Genomic DNA, 26,068 nt, shown 5'->3' on the forward strand with positions numbered 1-26,068 from the left:
ATTTCAAGGCTGAAACTCATCCCTAATATGGAATGGGTTTTCTCCCCATATTTCACAAAGAAAATAAACAAAATTTTAGAAGTGTCATTAATTTCATTTCTGCAACAGTTTCTAGTACATTTTCTTTACCCAATTACAGACAATTTCCAACCAACAGCCTAGACCACAGATGTATAAAAGGTATCTGAACATAGTATTTATTTGGTGACTTTACATGTGTAAGTCATTTACAAAAAGAATCATATGCATTGTTTCAGTGCAACTTCAAATGTCTGAACAACAGGCAAAAATTCTTATAATTTGGAATGCTAGTATTAGTTCACATGCTTAATTCTTCATTGCTCTCAAGAGACAAGTGCCTGTGTAGCCATGCAAATAAAAACCCCTTTGAAAATATGATGCAGTCATCGAAGGGAAATGGAGATGGAGATATAGGAAATAGTTTCATTGCGCTGCTTTTTTTGAAGCACTGAAATTCTAACTTGAACATTGAGCAATATTATTTGACTTTGTTCAATCATTCCAGGTCAGTCACCATCTTTTAATATGTGAAAAAGACAACAATCTTTGGGGAAGACATTGTAAATATGATTTTATTTATTTCGCATTGATAGCAAAAAGAAATTCCAATGAAGGAATACTCAAATGTGCTATACAATGCATTTCAGATAAATTGAAATAGCACTACAAAATTATGGACTGAATTTTCAAATAACCAGTGGAACAACCAATAACATATTTAATTTTCTAAGTACTCTAATTCACAGTAAGACTTTTTAAACGGAACTAAACTTTGTGTACTGTAGCATCAATAAAAGATATTGTTTCATGAAAGAATAATTGACTAGTTTTCAAATCAGTCAGACTTTTTGAACCAATTTTCATTCCAAGGCTCTAAATTCTTACTTGTATGACACAGCAATTGTAGCATATTGTTTTGAACAGTTCCAGGATATCTTAGGCAGTTACTATGCAATTTTGCTATACTGTTTAATAATAAAATTCTTTCTAAAATGCCCAGATCAAAATAATTTGCTTTTGGAGCACAGAACATCCTCATATGGCAGCAAATGAGGTATAAACTATTTACGAGTGTCCCTAAAACCAGTTTGGCCGCTGTCTCGTATGAAACAGAAACCAAGGGGAAATAAGAAATGTTTGCATGAGATCATCTTTTGGGGGGTAAAGCTTTAGTACCTATTGCCACAAAATCTTCCCCATCAAACAATTCACAATTTTTGTTGTTTCCCCAAAACTAAAACAATGAAAAAGGATTCTTATATATAAAATACACAGCACTATCGTTAAAATCAACAGAACAGCATGTTGCATAACACTCTTGTGGTTAGAACCAGTCATTCACAACAGTTACCCTAAAAAAATGAGTCAAAAAGATTTTTATTTGCATGGCCAAAATAATCTTTGATCCCCTTGCAATTTTGTTTTTAAGTTTAATAATTATTTGATGGGGGAGGGCAGGGGGGGGACACGGGAATTGCTTTCTTCCTTGAACAGCCATTTCCACAACACCTAAACATTTAAAAGAATTACAACAGCACCAAAAAAAAAAAAGTAACTTCCACCATTCAACACACCGCAACAGTGTCTTTAGGACTAGGTTGAGTGGGCAGTTTTACTTTTTAAAAGATCATTCCTCTCCTATTCTTTTTTTTGTTTGTTTTACAGCGTTGGTGGCTTCAATCCATATTTTTTAGCAACTTCTGTCTGGGCATAAGCAGCATCACAGAGTGAGTAGAGGTGAGCCATTTCCATTTCTGATTTGGCTAGATTAATAGCTTTGTTGAACATGTCAATGGCTTTATCCAGATTGCCCCTGCAATGGTGAAAAACGTATTATAAAGAAAGAAGCAAAGACTGATATGGCAACAAGTAGAAATCAGTCGTTTACATTTAAAGTTTAAAAATAGTCTACAACTGATATGAGGATTAATAGAACATTAAAAAATATAAATTATAAAATTTTGAAACAGCTGCAGGGCCACCTCCAAAAAACCTCGAAGATCAGGCCCATGTGATCAAAGGAAAGACTACGAAAACATTTTATTTTTCATTTAAATTCATAATGGGAAAATTTGATGATTGTACAATATAACCACAAGGGATTCTTTTTTAACGAACATCCCACTCTGCCTGAACTATACATATGTTAATCTAATGGATATATTCTATAGCTACTGAGAACAATTTATAGTATGTTGTTTCCGAGAATTAAGAATTTTAGGTGCCAAACTTGAAAAAATATATTTACCTTTGCACTTCAATTGTCCCCATGGTTTCATATGCAAAATCACATTTGTTATCGATTTCAATAGCTTTGCCTATAAGTTCCAAACCTTTATCTAAATCTTGCTTCCACTGAAGCTGAAGTAAACTGGAAAAAAATCATTACAAATCAATGGTGAATGTTTAGTCTACAACTCATGTGCGTGAATATGACAAACATATTCCTGCTAAATAAGATTCGTTTTCACAATACCTTTTACATTAACCAAAAATCTAAACATCTTCCCTATTTTTGCTACAATTTATAATCACAAGTATTCAGAAGAATAGTTACCCAAAATAACAAATGAATCAAAATAACAACCCTTGATAGATTTGACCTCCATGAATTTACCCATTCTCCTCTTAAAACTATTCAATTACTGGTCATCATGAAACTCTTGCCACGATGAACTTTACAGGATCATGTAAATGATTGTTGTTTTGACTGATATAAATCTTTCTGTACAACCTCACTAAATGACCCCAGTTGTAATGTTTTGAAAATGAGAGAAAAAAGCTTCTCTCCATTCACTTTTGTCCATACAAAACATTATTTTATACATCTCCTTCATCTCCTTTTTTTCTGGTTAAAACACTTTAGTTCTACACGCAGTTCTCGATGTATGACCCCAATTCGGACTGGAACTTGTTACTAAGTAATGTGGGCAGTGAGTCACAACCAATTTGATGACCTTTTTGTCATGCTCAATGACTTCCCCCATTGACTTTATTGCAAACTGGCAGGGAAGGTTGCAAATGGTTATCATGCGACTCCAGGATGCTGTAACCATTGTAAATGCTAAGTGCCCATTGTGTTCATGTGAATACTGCAATGGATGGGAGTTCAAGAACTGGTTGTAAGTCCCTTTCTTCAGTGCCACCATAATTGAACAATTGCTAAAGGAATGGTCATAAGTCAGGAACTATTTGTAGTCACTTTCTAAAAAGAAAGGCCTTTGATTACTGAATCCTTTCGGTCACTGCGCACAGATCTGGCATTCTAAATGCAAGTTTATGGTGTATTTGAGAGGAAAAAAGTAATATGAATGTTTGGGCATCTCATCAAGCCATTTAGTAGTTAAGCAACTGACAAACAGAAATCATGTAAAATTTAGTGGTTCTCAACTTTTCTAATGCTGCAACCCCTTAATACAGTGCCTCATGTTGTGGTGACCCCCAACCATAACTCTAGCGTCAATTCTCCCAACAGAACTTTAAGCTGATTGGCAGGAAGGTAAAAGAGACACCCCCACTGTAAACACCTGATTGGTCGGATTGTAAACATATGTTCCAAGGCACCAGAACAGAAGCTTTAGTAACTTTATAAAGAAGTGCTACTGTATAATGTAAAAAAAACATATAATTGTATGTGAATTTAATATTAAAACAAATAGTTACCCCTTATGAACGTAGGTTGTAGCATTATCTGGCTCAAGATCAATACATTTATCATACATATCATCAGCTTTGCCAAACTGTTGTTGATCTGTTAAGGCCTGCATGGAGATGCAATAACAACATAGCTCATTCATGAATGAGTGTTTTACAACAGTCCTAATAATAAATAAAATATTTTTGCTTATTATTAAATTTATATGCCATATGGGGAGGTGACACGGAGCTGGGTCCAGGAGATTGTCAACGCTTCCTTGGGGAGGGGGTCCTTTCCGGCTCCCTACAAGGAGGCACTTGTGCGCCCCCTCCTCAAGAAGCCTTCCCTGGACCCAGCCATTCTCAACAACTATCGTCCAGTCTCCAACCTTCCCTTTATGGGGAAGGTTGTTGAGAAGGTGGTGGCACTCCAGCTCCAGCGGTCCTTGGAAGAAGCTGATTACCTAGGCCCTCAGCAGTCAGGATTCAGGCCCAGCTACAGCACAGAAACTGCTTTGGTCGCATTGATGGAAGATCTCTGGCAGCTCGGGACAGGGGTTTATCCTGTCCTGGTGCTTCTTGACCTCTCAGCGGCTTTCGATACCATCGACCATGGTATCCTTCTGCGCCGGCTGGAGGGGTTGGGAGTGAGAGTCACTGTCCTTTAGTGGTTCTCTTCCTACCTCACCGATCGGTCGCAGTCGGTGTTAGTGGGGGGTCAGAGGTCGACCTCTAGGCTTCTCCCTTGTGGGGTGCCTCAGAGGTCAGTCCTCTCCCCCCTGCTATTTAATATCTACATAAAACTGCTGGGCGAGATCATCCAGGGGCATGGGGTGAGGTATCATCAGTACACTGATGATACCCAGTTGTACATCTCCACCCCATGTCCAGTCAATGAAGCAGTGGAAGTGATGTGCCGGTGCCTGGAGGCTGTTAGGGTCTGGATGGGTGTCAACAGACTCAAACTCAACCCTGATAAGAGAGTGGCTGTGGGTTTTGCCTCCCAAGGATAATTCCATCTGTCCGTCCATCACACTGGGGGAATTACTGACCCCCTCAGAGAGGGTCCGCAACTTGGGCGTCCTCCTCAATCCACAGCTTACATTAGAGAACCATCTTTCAGCTGTGGCGAGGGGGGCGTTTGCCCAGGTTCGCCTGGTACACCAGTTGCGGCCCTATCTGGACCGGGAGTCACTGCTCAGTCACTCATGCCCTCATCACCTCGAGGATCGACTACTGTAACACTCTCTACATGGGGCTACCTTTGAAGAGTGTTCAGAAACTTCAGATCGTGCAGAATGCAGCTGCGAGAACAATCATGGGCTTCCCTAGGTATGCCCATGTTTCACCAACACTCCGCAGTCTGCATTGGTTGCCGATCAGTTTCTGGTCACAATTCAAAGTGTTGGTTATGACCTATAAAGCCCTTCATGGCATCGGACCAGAATATCTCCGGGACCACCTTCTGCCGCATGAATCCCAGCGACCAGTTAGGTCCCACAGAGTTGGCCTTCTCCAGGTCCCATCGACTAAATAATGTCATCTGGCGGGACCCAGGGGAAGAGCCTTCTCTGTGGCGGCCCCGACCCTCTGGAACCAGCTCCCCCCCCAGAGATTAGGATTGACCCCACAATCCTTGCCTTTCGTAAACTCCACCTCTGCCGTCAGGCATGGGGGAACTGAGACATCTTCCCCAGGCCTATATATTTATGTATGGTATGTTGTATGTTTTTTTAAATTATGGGTTTTTAGTTTTTTAAATATTAGATTTGTATTCTACATTGTTTTCTACTATTGCTGTGAGCTGCCCCGAGTCTGCGGAGAGGGGCGGCATACAAATTTAATAAATAAATAAATAAATAAATATCAAAGCATCTCTGGCCAAATTACAATAAAAACACAATTATACAAACATTTAAAGCATGAACATTAATTAAGTAAACTAGGAATTAAGTATCCAAGACATACAGGGGTGGAATCTTATTCCTCCAACATAAAGTGACTCTATCGGGGTACCAGGCCAATTGGCAGAGCTAGATATTGAAGCCTTCTGGGAGGCCAGGGGGCTGGAGGCAGATCTCACTTCTAGAAGCAAGATGTCCTAAAAGGTGGGGAGTACCACAGAAAAGGCTCCTTTCCAAGATCTTGTGTGCTGAAATTTATTGACTGTAGTCAGTAGAATGCCCCTTCTGCCAATATGAGTGGGCAGGCCAACCCTATTGACAATTCCTCAGTTAACCTAGAACCATGCCATGAAGGGTTTTAAAGGGCAACATCTAGAATTGCACCCAGAAGCAAACTGGCAGCCAGTGCAATTTGCTTAATAGCAGTTTTGTATGTGTTATTTTAGGGCCTTCTAGAACTGTCTGCATAATTGTGTTATGTGCAAGTTGTAGTTTCCAAATACTCTTCAAGGGTAGCCCCATGTACAGTGCACTGCAGCACAATCCCACCTAGAACAAAAGTTGCTAAACTTCCAGATCCCTACGCTCCTCATACCCATAGCCACAAAGTGTTGGCAGAGTCCAGCTGAAGTCTATTTTTTCCCATCCAGATGCCCTCAGCCTCCAGGCACTGCAAAAGGGCAGTGACAGTAACACTTGGGTCACCCGGGATGAAGATATATTATTGAGCATCATCAGCACCTTGATGATACGTCACCCTGGAATGTCTGATGATCTCACCCACTGGCTTCATGAAGATATTAAAAAGATTGTAGAGATGCCCGCGGTGCATCATAAAGGAGAAGCTGTGGGCTGGACCTACTACAATTAGGACTGGCCTTGGCAAAAGCCAAAATCCTACTCTTGTCTACAAATGCAATAAATGCTGTTTCTGTTGCATAACCAAGTTTGAAACTGAAAGGTATCCAGAAAATTCATTTCATTCTGAAATTGCCATGCTGTTCTCCTAATGTCATTAGCACTTACATATATTTGCATGATCTCCCACTGTGATTCACATGTAACATGTCAAGAATATTTGATACTGAGCTGGTTCATGATAGCACATGAGATTTTTAAATAAGGGATTAAAAAATTATGTACCTGGGCATACAATGCATAACCTTCAGCACACCTTGGAAATTTCTTAATGACATCCTCAAAACCTTTCATTGCTGCTTGTACTTGTGAAGTATTATTTCCAGTATAGGCTTGACGATACTGCAAAGAAAAAGTATTATTGAGTTAAAAACAAATAAAGTCTTAGTAGAAAGCCTACATACTCATTCCCAGGTAATTGTAAGTGTGACTTCTAAACTTGCCACAAATGATATTCTTTTATGTACACTGAGAGCATATTATTATTATTATTTATTATTTATTAGATTTGTATGCCGCCCCTCTCCGCAGACTCGGGGCGGCTCACAACACAATAAAAACAGTTTATAACAAATCTAATAATTTACAGTTTAAAATATTTTAAAAACCCATTATTAAATAGACATACACACAAGCATACTACACATAAATTGTATAGGCCCGGGGGAGATATCTCAGTTCCACCATGCCTGACGACAAAGGTGGGTTTTAAGGAGTTTGCGAAAGGCAAGGAGGGTAGGGGCAGTTCTAATCTCTGGGGGAAGCTGATTCCAGAGAGTCGGGGCCGCCACAGAGAAGGCTCGTCCCCTGGGGCCCGCCAACCGACATTGTTTAGTTGACGGGACCTGGAGAAGGCCCACTCTGTGGGACCTGATCGGTCACTGGGATTCGTGCGGCAGAAGGCGGTCTCGGAGATATTCTGGTCCGATGCCATGAAGGGCTTTATAGGTCATAACCAACACTTTGAATTGTGACCGGAAATTGATCGGCATCAAAGAGATATGGCACCGGACCAGATTATCTCAGGGACCGCCTTCTGCTGCACGAATCCCAGCGACCAGTTAGGTCCCACAGAGTGGGTCTTCTCCGGGTCCCGTCAACTAAACAATGTCACTTGGCAGGACCCAGGGGAAAAGCCTTCTCTGTGGCGGCCCCGGAACCAACTCCCCCCAGAGATTAGAATTGCCCCCACCCTCCTTGCCTTTCGTAAGCTGCTTAAAACCCACCTCTGCCCCCAGGCATGGGGGAATTGAGATTTATTTATTTATTTATTTATTATTTAGATTTGTATGCCGCCCCTCTCCGCAGACTCGTTTCCCCCTAGGCCTTTACAATTTTATGCATGGTATGTCTGTATGTATGTTTGGTTTTTATAATATAATGGGTTTTTAACTGTTTTTAGTATTGGATTATTATTATATGCTGTTTTATTATTGCTGTTAGCCGCCCCGAGTCTCCGAAGAGGGGCGGCATACAAATCCAATAAATAATAATAATAATAATAATAATAATAATAATAATAATAATAATAATAATAATAATATCTAATCACACTTGGCCAATAAAGAATTCTATTGTATTTTTGCTAAGCGGTTTGTGAGATCATGTTACAATAAAGCCTAATAAATTTTCAAATACTCACCAAAGCAAAACATTTCTGTGCCTGTGCCAAGGCAGAATCTGGGCGCAAACGGATACATTCATCAAAATCGTCTACAGCTTCTTCTACACGGTCAAGCAAAATTTTTAGCTGAAAAAGACAAAAACTATCAAATGGAAGTAAAATCACCACTGTAATACAATTACCAGTAAAAACATACTGACTCAATCTGTACTACATGATTGAATTCTTTAGATGTTTATATGTTATGTAGCATCTATCATGTCATTAATATTAAACTGGTACTTCTACCAAGGTTCTGATGAATTTATAATTTCAATATGCATAATTCAGTACACAGTTACAGTGGTTACCATTTATTATTTTCAGTTTGTTGCGATTTTTCTCCTGGAGTTATCCATACAAGGAAACATCTAATGATAAAAAATATTAAGGTGGTTAATCCCTACCTGTCCTCTATGATGATAAACATCTGCATTCTGAGGATCAATATCAGCAGCCATATTAAAGTCTTGAGTAGAGAGAAAAGGCTGTTGCTGCTGCATATGCATACTTCCTCGTTTGATGAGGGCATTAGCACGAAGCTGTTGATAAGAATTAAAACTTTTATGCATTTCTTTTCCTAGCTATTTCAATTTTATTACAGAAATATCTTTTTAATCATTTCTTTTTAGATTTAAAAACCCTCTGCACTAGTAGCTCAGGTAAAATCTTAATACCAATAATACCATTCCTAATTCATAGAGCTTCTAAATCTTTGATTGCTAATATCCCTCCAATAAAAACTAATATATTCATAAGAATTAAAACACATCACATATAGTCTAAACAAGCAACTACAGAAAGCATATTAGCAGTGCATTCAGACTGATGTACGTTACTACAGCCAAGGGTCATCAGCAGTTGCAGGACCTCCATGAAGAGGCAGCAAAAAGGGATGATACAGCAAACATTATTTCCAGGAAAAAAGTGGCTGCAAGAGTTTTATCAAGAGCAAAATTTCACAAGTGGAATACTTGAAGGAGCTGACTATTTATTACAATAAACACTGAACATTACACATTACATTCTAAAGTCTAGAGCAGAGAGTATGGGTAGCAAAGAGTTAATCTTGTTTGTACTCTCATGTGAAAACAGGCAGATCTAGGGACAAAGTGGAAATTAGAGAAAACATAAATTATTTTTCAGCCCACTATAAAATATCCTCAATTGCTTCCCTAGATTTATCAGTTATCCTTAGCACATTTCTTCTAGAGACAGGAGGGATTTTTTTGCAAACTTCACATTTGTTTTAAAATTTTCATTTTGCCTGAAAACCACATGAAATAGAGCTGGGAATAGATAATAAGAGAACACCACAATCACTTTTCTTCTTGAATTTCACTATCATAACTAAGAAATGTCTTCTATATCTACAAAACACTTACCTTTACATTTGCATCTTCCATAACAATAACCTGATTCAAATCAGGGTTGGCTGCATTGGCATTACCAATAAGTAAATAGAATGTAGCTCTTAATAGCAAAGCTTCTGCCATATATTTTCCTTTAGCTTCAATTTCTTTAGTGCATTCGCTAATTATTTTGTCGTAGTTTTCTTCCTCCATATATTTCTTTGCTTTTAAATAGCCACAGCTGAAAGAAATGTGAAAAGCAGTTACGTGCAAGAGAAATGTTTCTCTAGTTCTATATACAAGCTATTTCTGAAAAACACCTAGATGAAAGAAAATTCTCTTTATATATTTTGTAATGGATGTGATGTGCCGGTGTCTGGAAGCCATAAGGTTCTGGGTGGGCGTCAACTGGCTCAAACTCTACCCTGACAAGATGATTTTATTTGATCCCCAGCACCACCACCCGCAACTTGGGTATCCTCCTAGATCCGCAGCTGAGGTTAGATCAACATCTCTCAGCTGTGGCTAGGGGACTTTTGCACAGGTCCATATTGTGCACCAGTTGCAGCCCTACCTAGACCAGCAGGCTGTTTACACAGTCACTCATCGCCTCACACCTTGACTATTGCAATGCACTCTACATGGGGCTACCCTTGAAGAGCGTACAGAGACAACAGAGGTTCAAAATGGAGCCACATGAGCCATAGTAGGTGTGCGAAGGTACACCCATATAACTCCAACTCTCCACAAGCTGCATTAGCTACCAATCGATCTCTGGACACAATTCAAGGGTTGGTTATCACCTTTAAAGCCCTACATGACTTAGGACTACTTATGGGACTGCCTACTACCTCTCACTTCCTTGCGGCCAATAAGGGCCTACAGATATGGCAATTTCCAGGCCCCATCTGCCAAATATTGTTGGTTGGCAGGGCCACGGAGCAGACTCTTCTCTGTGGCAACTCCAACCCTTTGGAACCAACTGCCCCCGGAGATTCGCACTATCCCTGCCTACTGGTCTTCCAGAAAGCCATTAAGACATGGCTTTTCCGGCAGGCCTGGGACCATTGATGATTGAATGTTTGAATGTTATTAATAGGGTTATTGATTGTTTCTATATTTTATTTTTTGATATTGTAATTTTGATATTGTTTTTATATGTTGTTAGCCGCCCAGAGTCCATTGGAGTTGGGCAGCAATACAAATCTTGTTTAACACTGAACATTAATAATATTGGACTGGTAGCATTCTAGTAATTCCCAATACATATATAAGACTATGTTGAACCAAGCAATTCAAAATGCCGCATTTTCCCCACATATAAGACATACTGGAGTATAAGACGCACCTAGATTTTAGAGGTGGAAAACAAGGAAAAAAGTATTCTGAATCAAAAGGTGTAGTAATATATTATTTAATAAATACTAGTGTAGCAGAATACTTTTTACAAACATGTATACTTTTTACAAACTTCAAACTTGACAGCTTTAAAACTTGTGGACTTCAACTTGCAAAATTCCTCCTCCACTTATGCTAGATGGGATAATTAGCAGGCAAAAACAGCCCCATTTTTGCCTTTCCCCAGTTCCCAGAAGCATTCTGCAGACTCCCCAGATCCTTTCCATTTTGCAGAAAAACTGTCCATTTTCAGGGGCATTTTTGCCATTCCCCAGCACCCAAGAGCTGTCTGCAGGCTCTCCAGACCGTTTCCCCACCCTACGTTTGCGAAGACGGGCAAAAAAGCCCTGGTTTTTTTTTGCAAAAACAGGCATTTTCGCCATTCCCCAGCATCCAAGAGCCCTTTTGCAGGTAGAGGCTGGGGGGGGGGGGGGGCGGCGCTTCGGGACAGCAAAAATGGCTACATTTGGTTCGGTGTATAAGACGCACTGATATTTCCACCCTCTTTTATACTCCCAAAAATACAGTTTGTGCAAATTCGGTGTATAACACACATTGACATTTCCACCTTCTTCTTTTTTTTTTGGGGGGGGGGGGGGAGGTGTGTCTTATACTTTGAAAAATGTGGTATGTGTAAATCCATCCATTTCTACCAATTTGCTATTTATTATTTTATTTTATTTATTTAAAATATTTAGACAACTACCCATCCATTTTGGAATGAGCGGCATATAAATAAAACAAAATAAAATAAAATAATAAATAAAATAATAAAACAATCTTCTAATAAACTCTGAAATGGATTGTCATTATAAAGAGCCATCTTCTTGCCTTCACCAAAACTAAGCAAGCTGAATTGCTAGCCCATTTGATATTTTCTATAAAACCAGATTTCAGATATTCTGTCATTAATTTTTGAGTATCTGAAAAATCATTCAAAACTATAAGAAAGTAAAGTATTGTGTTTATTCCATTTTTAAACTAGAGAAATCTTCTATAGTAGGAACAATCTGACATATTTGGGATTTACAATTCCCATAAGCCCTAGAAAATTAACAAGGGATCAAAAAAATTATGGCTTCTAGTTGGTCTAAAAAAACAAAACACATCCTCAAACCATAGCTTTAATCTCTGTTAAGACCAAAAGGGAATATGGAAAAAGCAAATGTATCTATGACCCAATGCAGATAAAATAATCAGGATGTCCACACCAGCATATTTAATCAGCAACACAAAAAGCTACTTTATACTCCCAAATATGGTTTTTTTTAAAGCTAACTGATCTTATTTTTTCCATTGAAGACATTTCACTTCTCATCCAAGAAGTGATTGATTTTTGAAAAAGCATTTTTGAGACAACCATAACCTGGATGACAGAATATCTATAGACATCTACCTTAAAAAGTCTCTTCGAAATAAATCGCTTCAAAAGATGGAAAACAAATTTTGTAATTAAATAAATAAAATATAAAACTAGACACATGGACCATTGTTCTTAGTACTATATATTCTGATACAAAAAGTCTAGAATTTTAGTTAGAAGTTTCTTGCCACAAATTGAATAAGCCAGCTACCATAAACATGCTATAGCAGTGAGTTCCAAATTATGCATGGAATTTTAACTGATTTGAATGGTCAAAAGTGTGAATTCCTGGAAAATCTGTGAGGGTAAACTTAGGAATTCCTTTCTTCATACATGTTTCCTCTTACTTTCTATTCCATCCAAGATATTTTCCCATTTCTGAATTTTGTCTTCCCAACTAGTAAGTATCTTGGTGTCTCCTTGATGTAACAGCAAACCAGTCAGCGAAGCAGTGGAAGTGATGTGCCGGTGCCTGGAGGCTGTTGGGGTCTGGATGGGTGTCAACAGACTCAAGCTCAATCCTGATAAGACGGAGTGGCTGTGGGTTTTGCCTCCCAAGGACAATTCCATCTGTCCGTCCATTACCATGGGGGGGGGGGGGAGAAGTCACTGACCCCCTCAGAGAGGATCCTCAACTTGGGTGTCCTCCTTGAACCACAGCTCACATTAGAGAACTATCTTTCAGCTGTGGCGAGGGGGGCGTTTGCCCAGGTTCGCCTGGTGCACCAGTTGCGGCCCTATTTGGACCGGGAGTCACTGCTCACAGTCACTCATGCCCTCATCACCTAGAGCAGTGTTTCCCAACCTTGGCAACTTGAAGATATCTGGACTTCAACTCCCAGAATTCCCCAGCCAGCATTCGCTGGCTGGGGAATTCTGGGAGTTGAAGTCCAAATATCTTCAAGTTGCCAAGGTTGGGAAACACTGACCTAGAGGATTGACTACTGCAACGCTCTCTACATGAGGCTACCTTTGAAAAGTATTCAGAAACTTCAGATCGTGCAGAATGCAGCTGCGAGAACAATCATGGGCTTCCCTAAATATGCCCATGTTACACCAACACTCTGGAGTCTGCATTGGTTGCCGATCAGTTTCCGGTCATAATTCAAAGTGTTGGTTATGACCTATAAAGCCCTTCATGACATCGGACCAGAATATCTCCAGGACCGCCTTCTGCCGCACGAATCCCAGCGACCAGTTAGGTCCCACAGAGTTGGCCTTCTCCGGGTCCTGCCAACTAAACAATGTCATTTGGCGGGACCCAGGGGAAGAGCCTTCTCTGTGGCGGCCCCGACCCTCTGGAACCAACTCCCCTCAGAGATCAGAATTGCCCCCACCCTCCTCGCCTTTCGTAAACTCCTTAAAACCCACCTTTATCATCAGGCATGGGGAAACTGAGATATTCCCTTCCCCCTAGGCCTATACAATTTATGCATGGTATGCTTGTGTGTATGTTTGGTTTTTTAAATAAGGGTTTTTAAAATTATTTTAAATATTAGATTTGTTACATGTTGTTTCATTATTGTTGTAAGCCGCCCCAAGTCTACCGAGAGGGGCGGCATACAAATCTAATAAATAAATAAACAAACAAACAAACAGCATAGAATGATGGTTCTCAAACTCCGGGCCATGGCCCACTACCAAGTCTCAGCCTGTTCAGAATCAGGCTGGCCAAACAGTAGGGGCTCACGTGCCTGCCACTGACACAGAATTATCTCTTTTCTCTTGCTCCCTCCCCTCCCCCCCCTCCACCGGCCAGGCCACAAAGCTGGAAAGGTTGGAGATCACTGGCATCAGTGTTCCCTCTAATTTTTTGGGGGGGTGGGCGGAAAAGTATAGTGTCTGAGCGGCAGTCCCTTCGGGACTGGGCGGCACAGAAATAATAAATAAATAAATAAACAAACAAACAAAAAACCCACCCTGTTTTGCCTCAGAGAATTTCAAAATAAAATACTGTACTGTGTGTCTATAACAGTGAGCTCATAATAGGGCAACTCTATCAATATCAAAATGCCACTTAAATAGTTGAGCTAGTTTCAAACTAGATTTTGATTTTCTTTCTCTCTTCTTTACTCCCATTCTTTTTCTTTCTCTTTTCCTTCCTCTCTTTTTTCTATCTGTTTCTCTCTCTTCCTCTCTCTCTCCTTCCCTTTCACTCTTTCCCTCTCGGCTTCTGGGCAGGTTTGGAAAACTCTGAGTTGATGATGATTTTTAAGTGAGCGATTGCTCACTGCTCAGCTTAGAGGGAACTATGAGTGGCATAGAAGATTGTGTAGCCTCTCGCTTTCCCTGTTTAGGAGAATTGCTTCTTGGTCTTGAACACAGAGTGGAATTTCAACAGTCAATCTATTTCGGAATTGCCAGGCCCCTCCAACTCCACTGAAAATCAATCATCCGCCACAGAATGACTTTTCAGCATTCTGTTACTAAGTGTGATTACAGTAAGGTAAAAAAAGCTGCATCTCAGTGACCGAAAGCCCTTGATCTACATAAATTCATTTCTCTTTCAAAAAACATAATAAATGGCAAGAAAAATAATGCATTATATTTATGTATCATATGCTACAAGCTGTACTGGAAGTTTAGTTGCTTAACTGCTCAGTCACTTACTTTTCTTTTATTATGGAGGCCTCTCCTTCTTTATCTTTATCCTCATCAGATTTCTCTTCCCTTAGAAGAGGCTGAGATATAATGTCATCCGTGAAAGAGCTGAAGTAAGATTTGATAAACTGTGGTGAAGGCATCAAGGGTTCCCGGTTCTATTAAAAGGTAAACACTGATAATTTGAATAAGGCAAATCATGAATAAGGCTAAACTTTTAATTTATTTTAAATGAGATATTTTTGTTAAAATGATACATACATGTATCTCATATTTATATATGTGAAATGCTTCTCATATACACAATGACTTCTCATATTTATATAAAGGTGTACTCAACCTGGTGCCATGGCAGACAATTATCTTCAAGCAGTAGTTAAAAGGTCAAATTTAACTATTTGATTGTTGAACTAGACCTGAGTATCATTTTAGTAATTTCTATTATATGATCAAGATATGTCACAGTTCTTGATATGAGTCAGTTAATGAAAACACTCCAATTAGTTCATATAAATTCTATGACATTTCATTGAAATTAATATTACTAAAAAAAGAATTGCATTTTGAATATTCTCGCAACTTTATCAGCACAACTATATTTGTGTAACCATTTAAGAAAGGTAACATTTTACCATTTATTATAGAGAACAAATCATACCTTATATTTCTCTTTGGCTTTTTCTTTCCCAAGAAGTTTAAGAACTTTATCAGCTAGCAACATACTTTGCTGATTTTGAAAGCCCTCTAAAATGCAAACTGCAGTAACATCTGGAAACATAAAGAGAAATTTCTAATTCATTAGTACTTGAAATTATGCCTAGAGCACTGCTACCAAGTACATTTATATCCCACAGGACAATTAATCCTGAGGCAGAGATAACCAGCTCAGCCCAAGAGAAGGGTCAAAGGTGTCATCAGTCGAGAATCCCTTCCCTTCGTATCCACAATGGATCTGCGCTCAACCCATCTTGCATTCCACTAGCTCTTACCTACCACCAATTTGCTTTGGTCATTAGAAGTTCAAATTATTGTAGAGAGCTTTAGCATACAATAAACCTATATATTCATTTGAACTGCCTGGACTCCTGATTACCTGAGGTTGACACCTATACAAATTTTATTCCCAAATCACCCTCTCCAAATTCTCACATCATTAGGTGCTTGAAGAGCAGATTTTATTTAAAGATTAAATAATATTTCTGTTTAATAATGATATATTTTAATGTACAGAATACTTACCTTCTAAACATTCTTTTTTGTTGTCTAGTTTCTCATGTGCTTTTGCACGCCTAAAAAGTGCTTTCACATATCTGGGATTAAGTTCAACTGCCTTTGTGCAGTCCTGGGCCACTTCCTTCCATTTTTGCTGTAGATACAAAAATAACTAATTAACCCATTTGTTCAATTTTTTTTAAAGTAATACTGATATATATTTCAAATACTTATAGCATAAATATTAACTGTAATCCTAACTAGTGATTAGACCCACTCTAATAAAAGGGTCACTTTTTAATTATGTAATCAATTTCTCTTCTTTCTTTTATTTTCACACGTCTTGCTATCTTAAAACATTTTCCTTTCTTAAAACTACAAAAAATAAAGCAGTTTTGGGCAGCAAATACTTTCATGTTGTTAAAAAGGCACTCTTTGGAATGCTATGACAAAGTTTAAGTTCTGGATAAAAGTGTGGTCACGTTTTTTCAAAAGATTTACAAGAAGTCAGAGAAAAAGAACTGCTTAAATCTCTGGAAGCAAGAAATTCCAAATTGGAAGGCCATAAGAAAGAAGGCTTGCCATTTCGTTCATAAGCACTACACAATATAAGCCAAGGATTTTCTAAGCAGGCTTTCTTGTGATAGTTTTACTGGATGAGCAGTTTCGGCCTTGGCAAAGTGGTTCTTGATAATATATAACATTATAATATAGCTTTCCCTATCCAGGTCTTCAAATGCTTTCTAGCGGATAGAATTTTTGCTTGCGTCCAAGCTGTTGAGCATACATAAAGGTTTGTTGTTTTTTATTATTGTTGTGAGCCGCCCCGAGTCTTCGGAGAGGGGCGGCATACAAATCTAATAAATTATTATTAATTATTATTATTATTTTACCCTCTATCTTTTGCCAGACTTGTAATTCTTAGTGTATGATCATTTTTTAAATTTTGTATTTTGAAAACTACTGGTTGTATTTTGTATTCTCCTCCCCCAATAGATATGGGCTAAATTGAAAAAAAAAATACTAAAAAATATAAATGTATAATATATTGGGGAAGAAATATAGATGTGAATATTTCAGCAGCAGGAAAACATGAAATGAAAGTTAAGACATGGTTATCTCTGCAACCACTCAAAGTAAAACCAAGATAATTTAATTTTAAAATATGTAAATATTTTCAAAACCCAAAGCTTCAATTTTTAAAATCTAGGCAACTTGATACTTTTTTTTTTTGCAATGGGCAGTACTGTGTCCAATGTGCCTTCTGATTGTACAAGAAACAGGAGGAAACTATATTTAAATTGCAAATGAACTTAAATATAGATTAGATGTTTTCATACCAGTTGTTCATAAGCTGCAGCTCGGTTCTGATAAAATGTAGAAAGGTCGCTATTTTTTTCAGAAGGACATAAACTGATGGCTTCAGTATAGCATAGAATAGCTTGCTCGTATTTTCCAGCTTTAAAATATTTGTTGCCTTTGTTCTTTGCAGCCTGTGCTTTCTCTAGAGGACTCTGAAAATAAAAATCACGTATGAATTCTTACAAATGAAAATAGAAAAAAAACAGCTTTGGTTAAAACTTTATAAATTTCCAAGAGTCATTTGTAAAGTTCAGAATCTAAACAGCAGAGTTGCTACATACATTTCTTTACATATCAGCAGAATTTAACAAGGCAAACATTAGGCACAGAATTTTCCAAAGGTCATTTCTTGTAACAACACATAAATTTTATTAAAAGTAAAATGTCACATTCTTCTGTCTACCAGAGGTAAGTATCTCTTACCCTCTTTGAAAGGGATTGTCAGCAACCTCTTACTTTGCAAAGCTAGATAATAAACAACAAGGTTTTATTCAGCTTTTTTCTGCTTGCTATTGAATGCAAGCTTAACAAAAACAAAAACAAAAAACTGTTCCCCCAAAGGTAGAATATTCAATTTTCCGGTTTTTCTCTTTTCAAAAATTTCCAGCAAAACAGACAAGACAGCATTTACTAATATGAGGTATACTATAATCAGCAACAGGATAATCTTCAGATATTTGTCACCTCAGATTAGACAGAAGATGCTATTAATGTTTTCGCTTAGTGTCTAGTGCTGTCAGGATCTGGACTTGTGAAATCGATTGAAATTGAATTGCACCCAAGACAAAGTTGCAAGCTGTTGATCAAATTGCTCTGACTCATCTACACTCTCTTGTATAGAAGAGATGGCAGTGATGCTGAAGGTGTGGTCCATGAGGTGGTGGTCTGCTAGACTTGTGACTGTAACCAAGATACCCAGGTTACACAGATAAAGCTGGGGTAAAACTCATTAACATTCCAAAATACTGTACTTGGGGCTGCCTTAAATTTCAATTAACATGGAATGTAGCAGCCCACCTATAGCTAGAAATTACCACTGTTAGCATATTGCATCTGGAAATCCAAGCTTTGCACTGGCTTCCTATTAGTTGCTTGTGGAACTCAAAATATGCACTGTTTATAAAATTCTACGTAGTTTTGGAGAGAGATACTTGCAGGATCAACACCTGCATCCTGAAAGAAGCTTTTGTGATTCCTCATTTCTGTAATAACGGGAACATAGGCAGTGATAACACCAATTTTAAGAAACAGTCTTTTCATAGAAATTAGTTTGGCCTTCCATTGATGTGACCTTCCAAACAACTCTGAAAACTAAATTCTGGAATGCCTACAGTGAAATTATTTGGTTTGATTATTTTCATGATATTATAGTTTTGTTTTTGCATGTTAACATTTCACACCATGACATTTCCTACCACAATTCCTACCATGACATTTATTTAAATTATGTTTTCTGTAATTAATGTACACTGTGAAATGTCTTGAGAGTTAAGAGGATGTAAATACTGCATTGTTTACAGCACTGATTTTCAACCTTTTTTGAGCCGCGGCACATTTTTTACATTTACAAAATCCTGGGGCACACCACCAACCAAAATGACACAAAATGACACCCTAAGACACTCTCCTCTCTTTTTCCATCCCTGTCTCCTCTCCACCCTTGTGTGTGTGTATATACACACTCTTGAACCATTTCCAAAAACAGATGAGGGCTGGGGTTTTTTTCTCTCTTATTCTTTGGGTGCTTTTTATCATATGCTTTAAATCAAGTCACTTCTCTCTCTCTTTTGTTTCTCTCTCTTTCCTCTCATTCTCTGTCTCAATCATTTTCTCGTTTCTCTTTTTTTCCTCCCCTTTTTGCTCATTTCTCTCTCTCTCCCTTCCTCTCCTTTTCTCTCTCTCTCTTGCTTTCTTTCTCTCTTGCCATCTTTCTCTTGCTTTCTCTCTCTCTCTTGCTTTCTTTCTCTCTCACTCTTGCTTGCTCTCTCTTTCTCTCTTTTCTCTCTCTCTTGCTTTCTCTCTCCTCACTCTCTTTTTCTCTTTCTTTCTCTTTTTCTCTTTCTTTCTTTCTCTCTCTCTTGCTTTCTTTCTCTCTCTCTTGCTTTCTCTCTCTCTCTCTCTCACTCTCTCTCAGCAAAAAATTGTGAGACTGGAACCTGAGATTCCTTCTTCGCGGCACACCTGACCATGTCTTGCGGCACACTAGTGTGCCACGACACACTGGTTGAAAAACACTGGTTTAGAGTATAAGATACTCCTTCCCACTACCAAAAAAAGAGGCTGAAAATTTGGGTGTCTTGTGTAGCTTTTTCAAAGCTTATTCTCCCACTCTTAAGGAGGTGCTAACGATCTTCCTGGTGTGCAGGATTTTTTCATTCCTACTCTCTCCCAATATTTCCCCCCCCAGACCTAACCAGAGGATAAAATAATGTCCTGAAGCTGACTACAGATGCTAGCCAGATGAATATACCTGATAGGTAGATTTCCCCCCTATTTTTCTCTCCCAAAACTAAGGTGCATCTTGTACTCTGAAAAATACGGCAAATAGCATTCAACCTTAAATGCATGAAAATTTATACTGTGCCTTTGAGTGTCCAAAAATAATTCTAAGTTAATTCAGCTGCATGTTTGATAGATTTCTACGAACATTTACATACACACACACACACACACACACACAGAGTGATACCTCTACTTACGAACTTATTTTTCCCATAGGAATCAATGTAAAAGCAAATAATGTGTGCAAACCCATTAAGATAGACATAAAAGCTCGGGATTTGGGTGGGATGAGGAGGAATAAGAGGAGGAGGACAGTTGCTGCCCAGAGTGAAGGGAGCGTTTCTTTTCTCTGATTGCTGGCAGAGGTTTATTCCTTCTCCAAGCGTCCAAAGAAAGGAAAATGCTCTCTTCGCTCTGGACTGCCAAAGACTCCTTAAGCACCACCGAAAGACTCCTCTGACAGCCCAGAAAAGCCCGGAGATGGCCAGGATTAAAGGGGGAATGGCAGGAAACTGTCCGGGCCTTTGTGCCACTCTCAAATTTCCTGGGAAATTTTTCCAAGCTCAGGTTCTTAAGTAGAAAATGATTCTTAAGAAGAGGGGGAAAAATCTTGAACACCAGGTTCTTATCTAGAAAAGTTCTTAAGTAGAGGTGTTCTTAAGTAGAGGTACCACTGTATGTATGTATGTATGTATGTATGTATGTATGTATGTATGTATGTATGTATGTACGTACATACAAAAACAACTAATACAATATTGTAAGGTTTCATACTTGAGTATGATGCACCTATATCTGGAATATGAAATACTGCCAACTACAAATCACTATTTTTAAGAAATGATATATAAAATGAAAACCGAAAGAGCCTGAAATAAAACTCCTTACACCAGCAGATCTTTAATCTTAGAAAGAAAGAAAAACTCAAAAATAAATCTCAAAAAAAGATTTCTAAAAAGTGGAAAATGAAGTCCATTTGTGCTCATATAACTTTAGAACTCAGTTCCATCAATCAGATATTTACTGAGTCCCATGGGATTGGGGGGGGGCATAGAAGTCAAATTAATAAATAATAAATAGTGTCACCAATTAAATACACCAGCTTCTCCACAGTGGCTATTCTATATACTAGTTTATATATTCCTATATGGTTTATATATAAATTAACACCATATATTAGTTTATATATTATAAAAATAATCACTTAAAAATGCCAAATATAAAAGCTTCTCTCTCACACAATAGCACCATTCAAAATTTGAGCATAACACATGTATTTATTTCTAGTAAAAACTATTTTGTGTATTTCTCTTCTCACAAAACTCAAAATAGCAAGATAGCAAACCTTGGGAAAGGCGGCATTTAATATTGAATGATAAAGATCAATGATGATACTAATGAATGATTGAGAGGATGTATGGTTTTTAAGGGCTATTCTTATGTTTTTTATACTTTTTACTGTTGTTGATACTGTGATCCCTTTTTACACTGCTTTTTAAATTCTTGTTACTAATGCGAGCCGCCCAGAGTCCATGGTCTGCACCTCTATCACTGTCTGGTTTGGTTCTGCAACCCAACAAGACTGAAACAGATTTCAGAGGATAATCGGAACTGCAGAAGAAACAATTGCTGCCTACCTGCCTTCCATTGAGGACCTGTATACAGCACAAGTCAAAAAGAGGGCAGTGAAAACATTTACTGACCCCTCGCATCCTGGACATAAACTGTTTCAACTCCTACCCTCATAACGTCTACAGAGCACCGCACACCAAGACAATTAGACACAAGAACAGTTTCTTCCCGAATGCCATCACTCTGCTAAACAAATAATTCCCTCAACAGTCAAACTATTTACTAAGTCTGCACTATTACTACATCATTCCTATCATCCATCTCCTCCCACTTATGACTATAACTTGTTGCTTGCATCCTAAGATTTTTATTAATATTGATTGTTTCCTCATTGGTTATTTGCCCCCTATGACAATCATTAAGTGTTGTACCTCGTGACTCTTGACAAATGCATTTTTTCTTTTATGTACACTGAGAGCAGATGCACCAAAGACAAATTCCTTCTGTGTCCAATCACACTTGGCCAATAATGAATTCTATTCTGACTGTATGACTGTAGTCTGTTGCTTGTATCCTTAAGATTTTAATTAATACTGCTTCCTCATTGCTTATTTGACGCTATGACAATCATTAAGTGTTGTACTTCATGATTCTTCCCAAATGTATCTTTTCTTCTATGTTCACTGAGAGCATATGCACCAAAGACAAACTTCTTGTGTGTCCAATCACACTTGGCGAATAAAGAATTCTATTTTATTCTATTGGAGTTGGGCGGCATATAAATTTTACTAACTACATAAATAAATAAAGTCCCTCCACTCCTCCACTTGCAACAAAATACCCTATGCAACTAGACTTACAATCCTAGGTTTAGAAAGCTTAGAACTACATCACTTTAAACACAACTTAAGAATAGCCCATAAAAGCATATGCTACAACGTCCTTCCTGTCAATCTCATAAGAACATAAGAAGAGCCATGCTGAACCAGGCCAAAGCCCATCAGGTCCAGCATTCTATGTCACACAGTGGCCCACCAATTGTCTATGGGGATCTTGAATAGAAAAAGAAGGCAAAACCCTCCCTTTCCCTTGACCCCCAACAAACGGTACTCAAAGGAGTCCTGCCTGCCCAACCAACATAGAAGTGACACATGGACATCTGTTTCAATAACCACTTGGCATCCATGAATCTGCTTATCCTGCCTTGAAGCTATCCAGGCTGACAGCTGTCAAGACTTCTTCTGAAAGTGAATTCCATAAACCAAGGACCCTCTGGGTGAAGAAATATTTCCCTTTATTTGTCTTCGCTTTCTTACCTATGAGCTTTAGGGAGTGCCCTCTCGTCCTAGTATTGTGTGATAAAGAAAAGAATTTTTCTCTATCCACCTTTTCTATCCCATGCATGATGTTATACACTTAGATCAAGTCACTCCTTAAATGCTGTTTAAGGGGTGACTTTAAAAACAAACCCTCAACAACACAGGAGCACACAACAGATACAAACTTAAAGTAAACCACTCCAAACTCAACTGCAGGAAATATGACTTTAGTCACCGAGTAGTTGATGCACAGAACTCAATACCTGACTCTGTAGTATCATTACCTAACCGCCAAAACTTTACTCTTAGTCCACTGTTGACCTCTCCCGATGCCTAAAAGGTCAGAGTAAGGGATGTGCATAAGTGAACCAGAGTGCCTTCCATCCCGTCCTAATGTTTCTCTCTTAGTAGTAAATCTCTCTTAGATATTTTGTATATAAACATCGTTATATCTTTGAATACTACCAATTTGTTTGTGACAAAATAAACAAATAAATAAAATCTAGTCCAGCAAACAAAAACCAATTTTGCTCCCCCGCCCCCACCCCTTCTTGCCGGCTGAAAGACGACAGCGCCGTTAAAAAGTCACGTGACCCACCCCCTCTCTTTCCCCTCGCAGGGCAGTCCCCCCCCCAAAAAAAGGAGCGTTGCAGCGGGGAGCCTTGGCACCAGACCCGCCCTCTGCAAGCTCGGCAAACTCGCCCCGAACCCTGCCGCACCCCCCTCAAAAAGCACGTGGCTGGCGCGCTACAGTCCTGAAGGCTTTGCCGAAGCGGCCTCACAAATGGAAACCCCCGCGCCCCTTTCCCGCCGCTGGGAGCCCGTCACCCTCTTCTCACCATCTCGTCGCCGCCGGCGGCGCCATCCAGATGACTTCCCCCTGAGGGGTCGGTGAAGGCCGGGCTGGCTCTCCCCTCAGGGGTCTTCCTCTCGCTGGTTCCCTTGCCTCCGGCCCGCGTCCCCCGCCTCCGCCGGTTCCACCAGTAAATCGCTCCGACCCCGATCAGCGGCACGCCGATGACCAGGGCCAACTGCCAGCGCGGGATCCCCGAGCCCGTCCCGTTTCCACCTGCGGCGGCGGCGGCCTCCACGGGCTTCGAGGCGGCCATGACTCCCGCTCGCCTCGCGCTTTCAGGGGCGGCGGTGAAAGCGCGCACCAGGAAAGAAAAAAAGAACCAACGGAAACCAAGGGCATAACGGGAAAGGCGGTCTGGGAAAGCTTCCGCCCGCGGCCTGCTACCTTTTACCTCGTATCAAACCCTATGCTGGAGGGCCGCCTGCTGGCGGGAAAAGAGCCGAGCGGGCCACGGATTAGATTGACAGGAAAAAACGCTTGTTAGTTAGGCGAAGTGTGGGTGAGTTGGGTAGCGCGACGGATTCGTACTTTTGAGTTAAGTAAAGGTCGCTTTAAGGTTTAATACTTCAACAAGGAAACTCATTCATTCATCACTCACTCACTTATTTACTTATTTGGACTTATATGCCGCCCAACAAAACAAATAAATAAATTGTTTTGCAAAAACAAAACAAATAAATAAATTGTTTTGCAAAAACAAAACAAATAAAAAAATAAAATAACTCCTAAAGCACCCTGGGAAAACTCGTACTTTTGAGTTACCCAAAGGTCACTTAAGGTTTAATACTTTAGCAAGGAAATTCATTCATTCACTTACTTATTTGGACTTCTATATCGGCCAACTCCCAAAGGACTCGGCTTCTCACAACCAAATATACATAAAATAAAACATAAAATAAAAGGTAATATAAAACCCTCTAAAAACAGTTCAAAACCAATTAAAACCAGCAATTACCAACAATTAAAACAGTTTTTAAAAAACCCATGCATTTCTTTAATGGCCGGATCCCGATGGTATGTATGCCCTCTGATCTGAAATACAAAGGTTCCACAGATTTCAAAAGAAATTCAATAAGAACATCTCCACTTACTAAGTTATTGCTAAAGCAGGAGCCGCCCAATAAATTTGTACTCAGCCAAAACCAAGGACAGGTGCTGAATGAATGCAAATTAAGATAAAATGCTTCTAGTCTGAACCAAACCCTTGGAAAGTCTATAGAAATTCTTAGTCATGCAGGTCATGTTATCCTAAAGGCGCTTTTTCAAGGGGCAACTGGACTTTGTTTTATCTTTGAAGACGTTTGTCTTCTCACCCAAGGAGCTTCTTCAGCTCTTGACAGGACAATGGAGAATGAAAGGATTCCTTGCAGACAACTGGTCATTTGCATCCTTTTAGAGTAGAGGTGTCAATCTTGGCCACCCATGGGCCAAATGCATCATGGGTTGGCCACGCCCACCCCATTTTAGTGAAGGGAAACAAGTTGTGATACATCGCCTGACACCACAAATTTGACACCTGTTTTAGAGGGTTGTTGAAGCAGAGAAAAAATTACCAGAGAAAAATTGCAAAGTATAGGAACTAGGAGCATTACTCAGGTGACCTTGAGGACAAAGATAAACTTCCAAGTGCTTCAGTGACCCTCTAAAATACAGTTGTCAAAGGTGCAACATTATATTATTATTATTATTATTATTATTATTATTATTATTATTATTATTTAGAACTGGGCGGCTCACAATAGTAACAAGAATTTAAAAAGCAGTGTAAAAATGGATCACAGTATCAACAACAGTAAAATGTATAAAAAACATAATAACAACAGGACTATGTTGTTACCTGACATGTCACAACTTTTTCCCTTTTGCTAAATGGTGGCCATGGCCAGTGCGTGACGCATCTAGCCCATGGGCCACAAATTTGACATCCCTGCAGTCTAAAAGGATAAAAATGACCAGCTGTCTGCAAAGAATAGAAATCCTTCCATTCTCCACTGTCCTATCAAAGCTGAAGAAACTTCTTGGATGAGAAGCGAAACCTCTTCAAAGAAAAGAAACCAAAGACCAGTTGCCTCCTGAAAAAGCACCTTTGGGATAACCTGTGGAAAGCACTGGCGTGTGCTAGTAAACAATCAATACAAAAGAAATACATTTGAGGTTTGGTCAGAGGGAAAGAATAACCAAAGCAAAATTTGAGAATAATTTGTATGCCGCTACGAGTCCTTGGAGAGGGGCGGCATACAAATCTAATATATGTGAGGCAAGAGTGGGCTAACAGGTAAGAAAAGATGTAGAAAGTCATGGTTATAAAGAGCTGATACTCCATATTTTTCGGAGTATAAGATGCACCTCCCACCCCCACCCCAAAAAAGAGGGTGGAAATGTCGGTGTT

General features: G+C 39.2%; 1 protein-coding gene across 1 annotated transcript; it reads right to left on the reverse strand.

Moving 5' to 3' along the window:
* Positions 1-172: 172 nt before the first annotated feature.
* Positions 173-24,180, reverse strand: TOMM70 (translocase of outer mitochondrial membrane 70). Its single transcript, XM_070750051.1, has 12 exons — positions 23,663-24,180; positions 17,409-17,582; positions 16,096-16,222; positions 15,515-15,624; positions 14,866-15,014; positions 9,528-9,735; positions 8,550-8,684; positions 8,122-8,229; positions 6,705-6,821; positions 3,685-3,782; positions 2,270-2,392; positions 173-1,834 (listed from the first exon to the last, which is right to left on the reverse strand). The coding sequence occupies exons 1-12, from the start codon at positions 23,930-23,932 to the stop codon at positions 1,681-1,683; spliced, it is 1,773 nt and encodes a 590-aa protein (XP_070606152.1). The 5' UTR covers positions 23,933-24,180; the 3' UTR covers positions 173-1,680.
* Positions 24,181-26,068: the final 1,888 nt, after the last annotated feature.

This window comes from Erythrolamprus reginae, chromosome 4 (genome assembly GCF_031021105.1).
Source record: "Erythrolamprus reginae isolate rEryReg1 chromosome 4, rEryReg1.hap1, whole genome shotgun sequence".
NCBI lineage: Eukaryota > Metazoa > Chordata > Lepidosauria > Squamata > Dipsadidae > Erythrolamprus > Erythrolamprus reginae.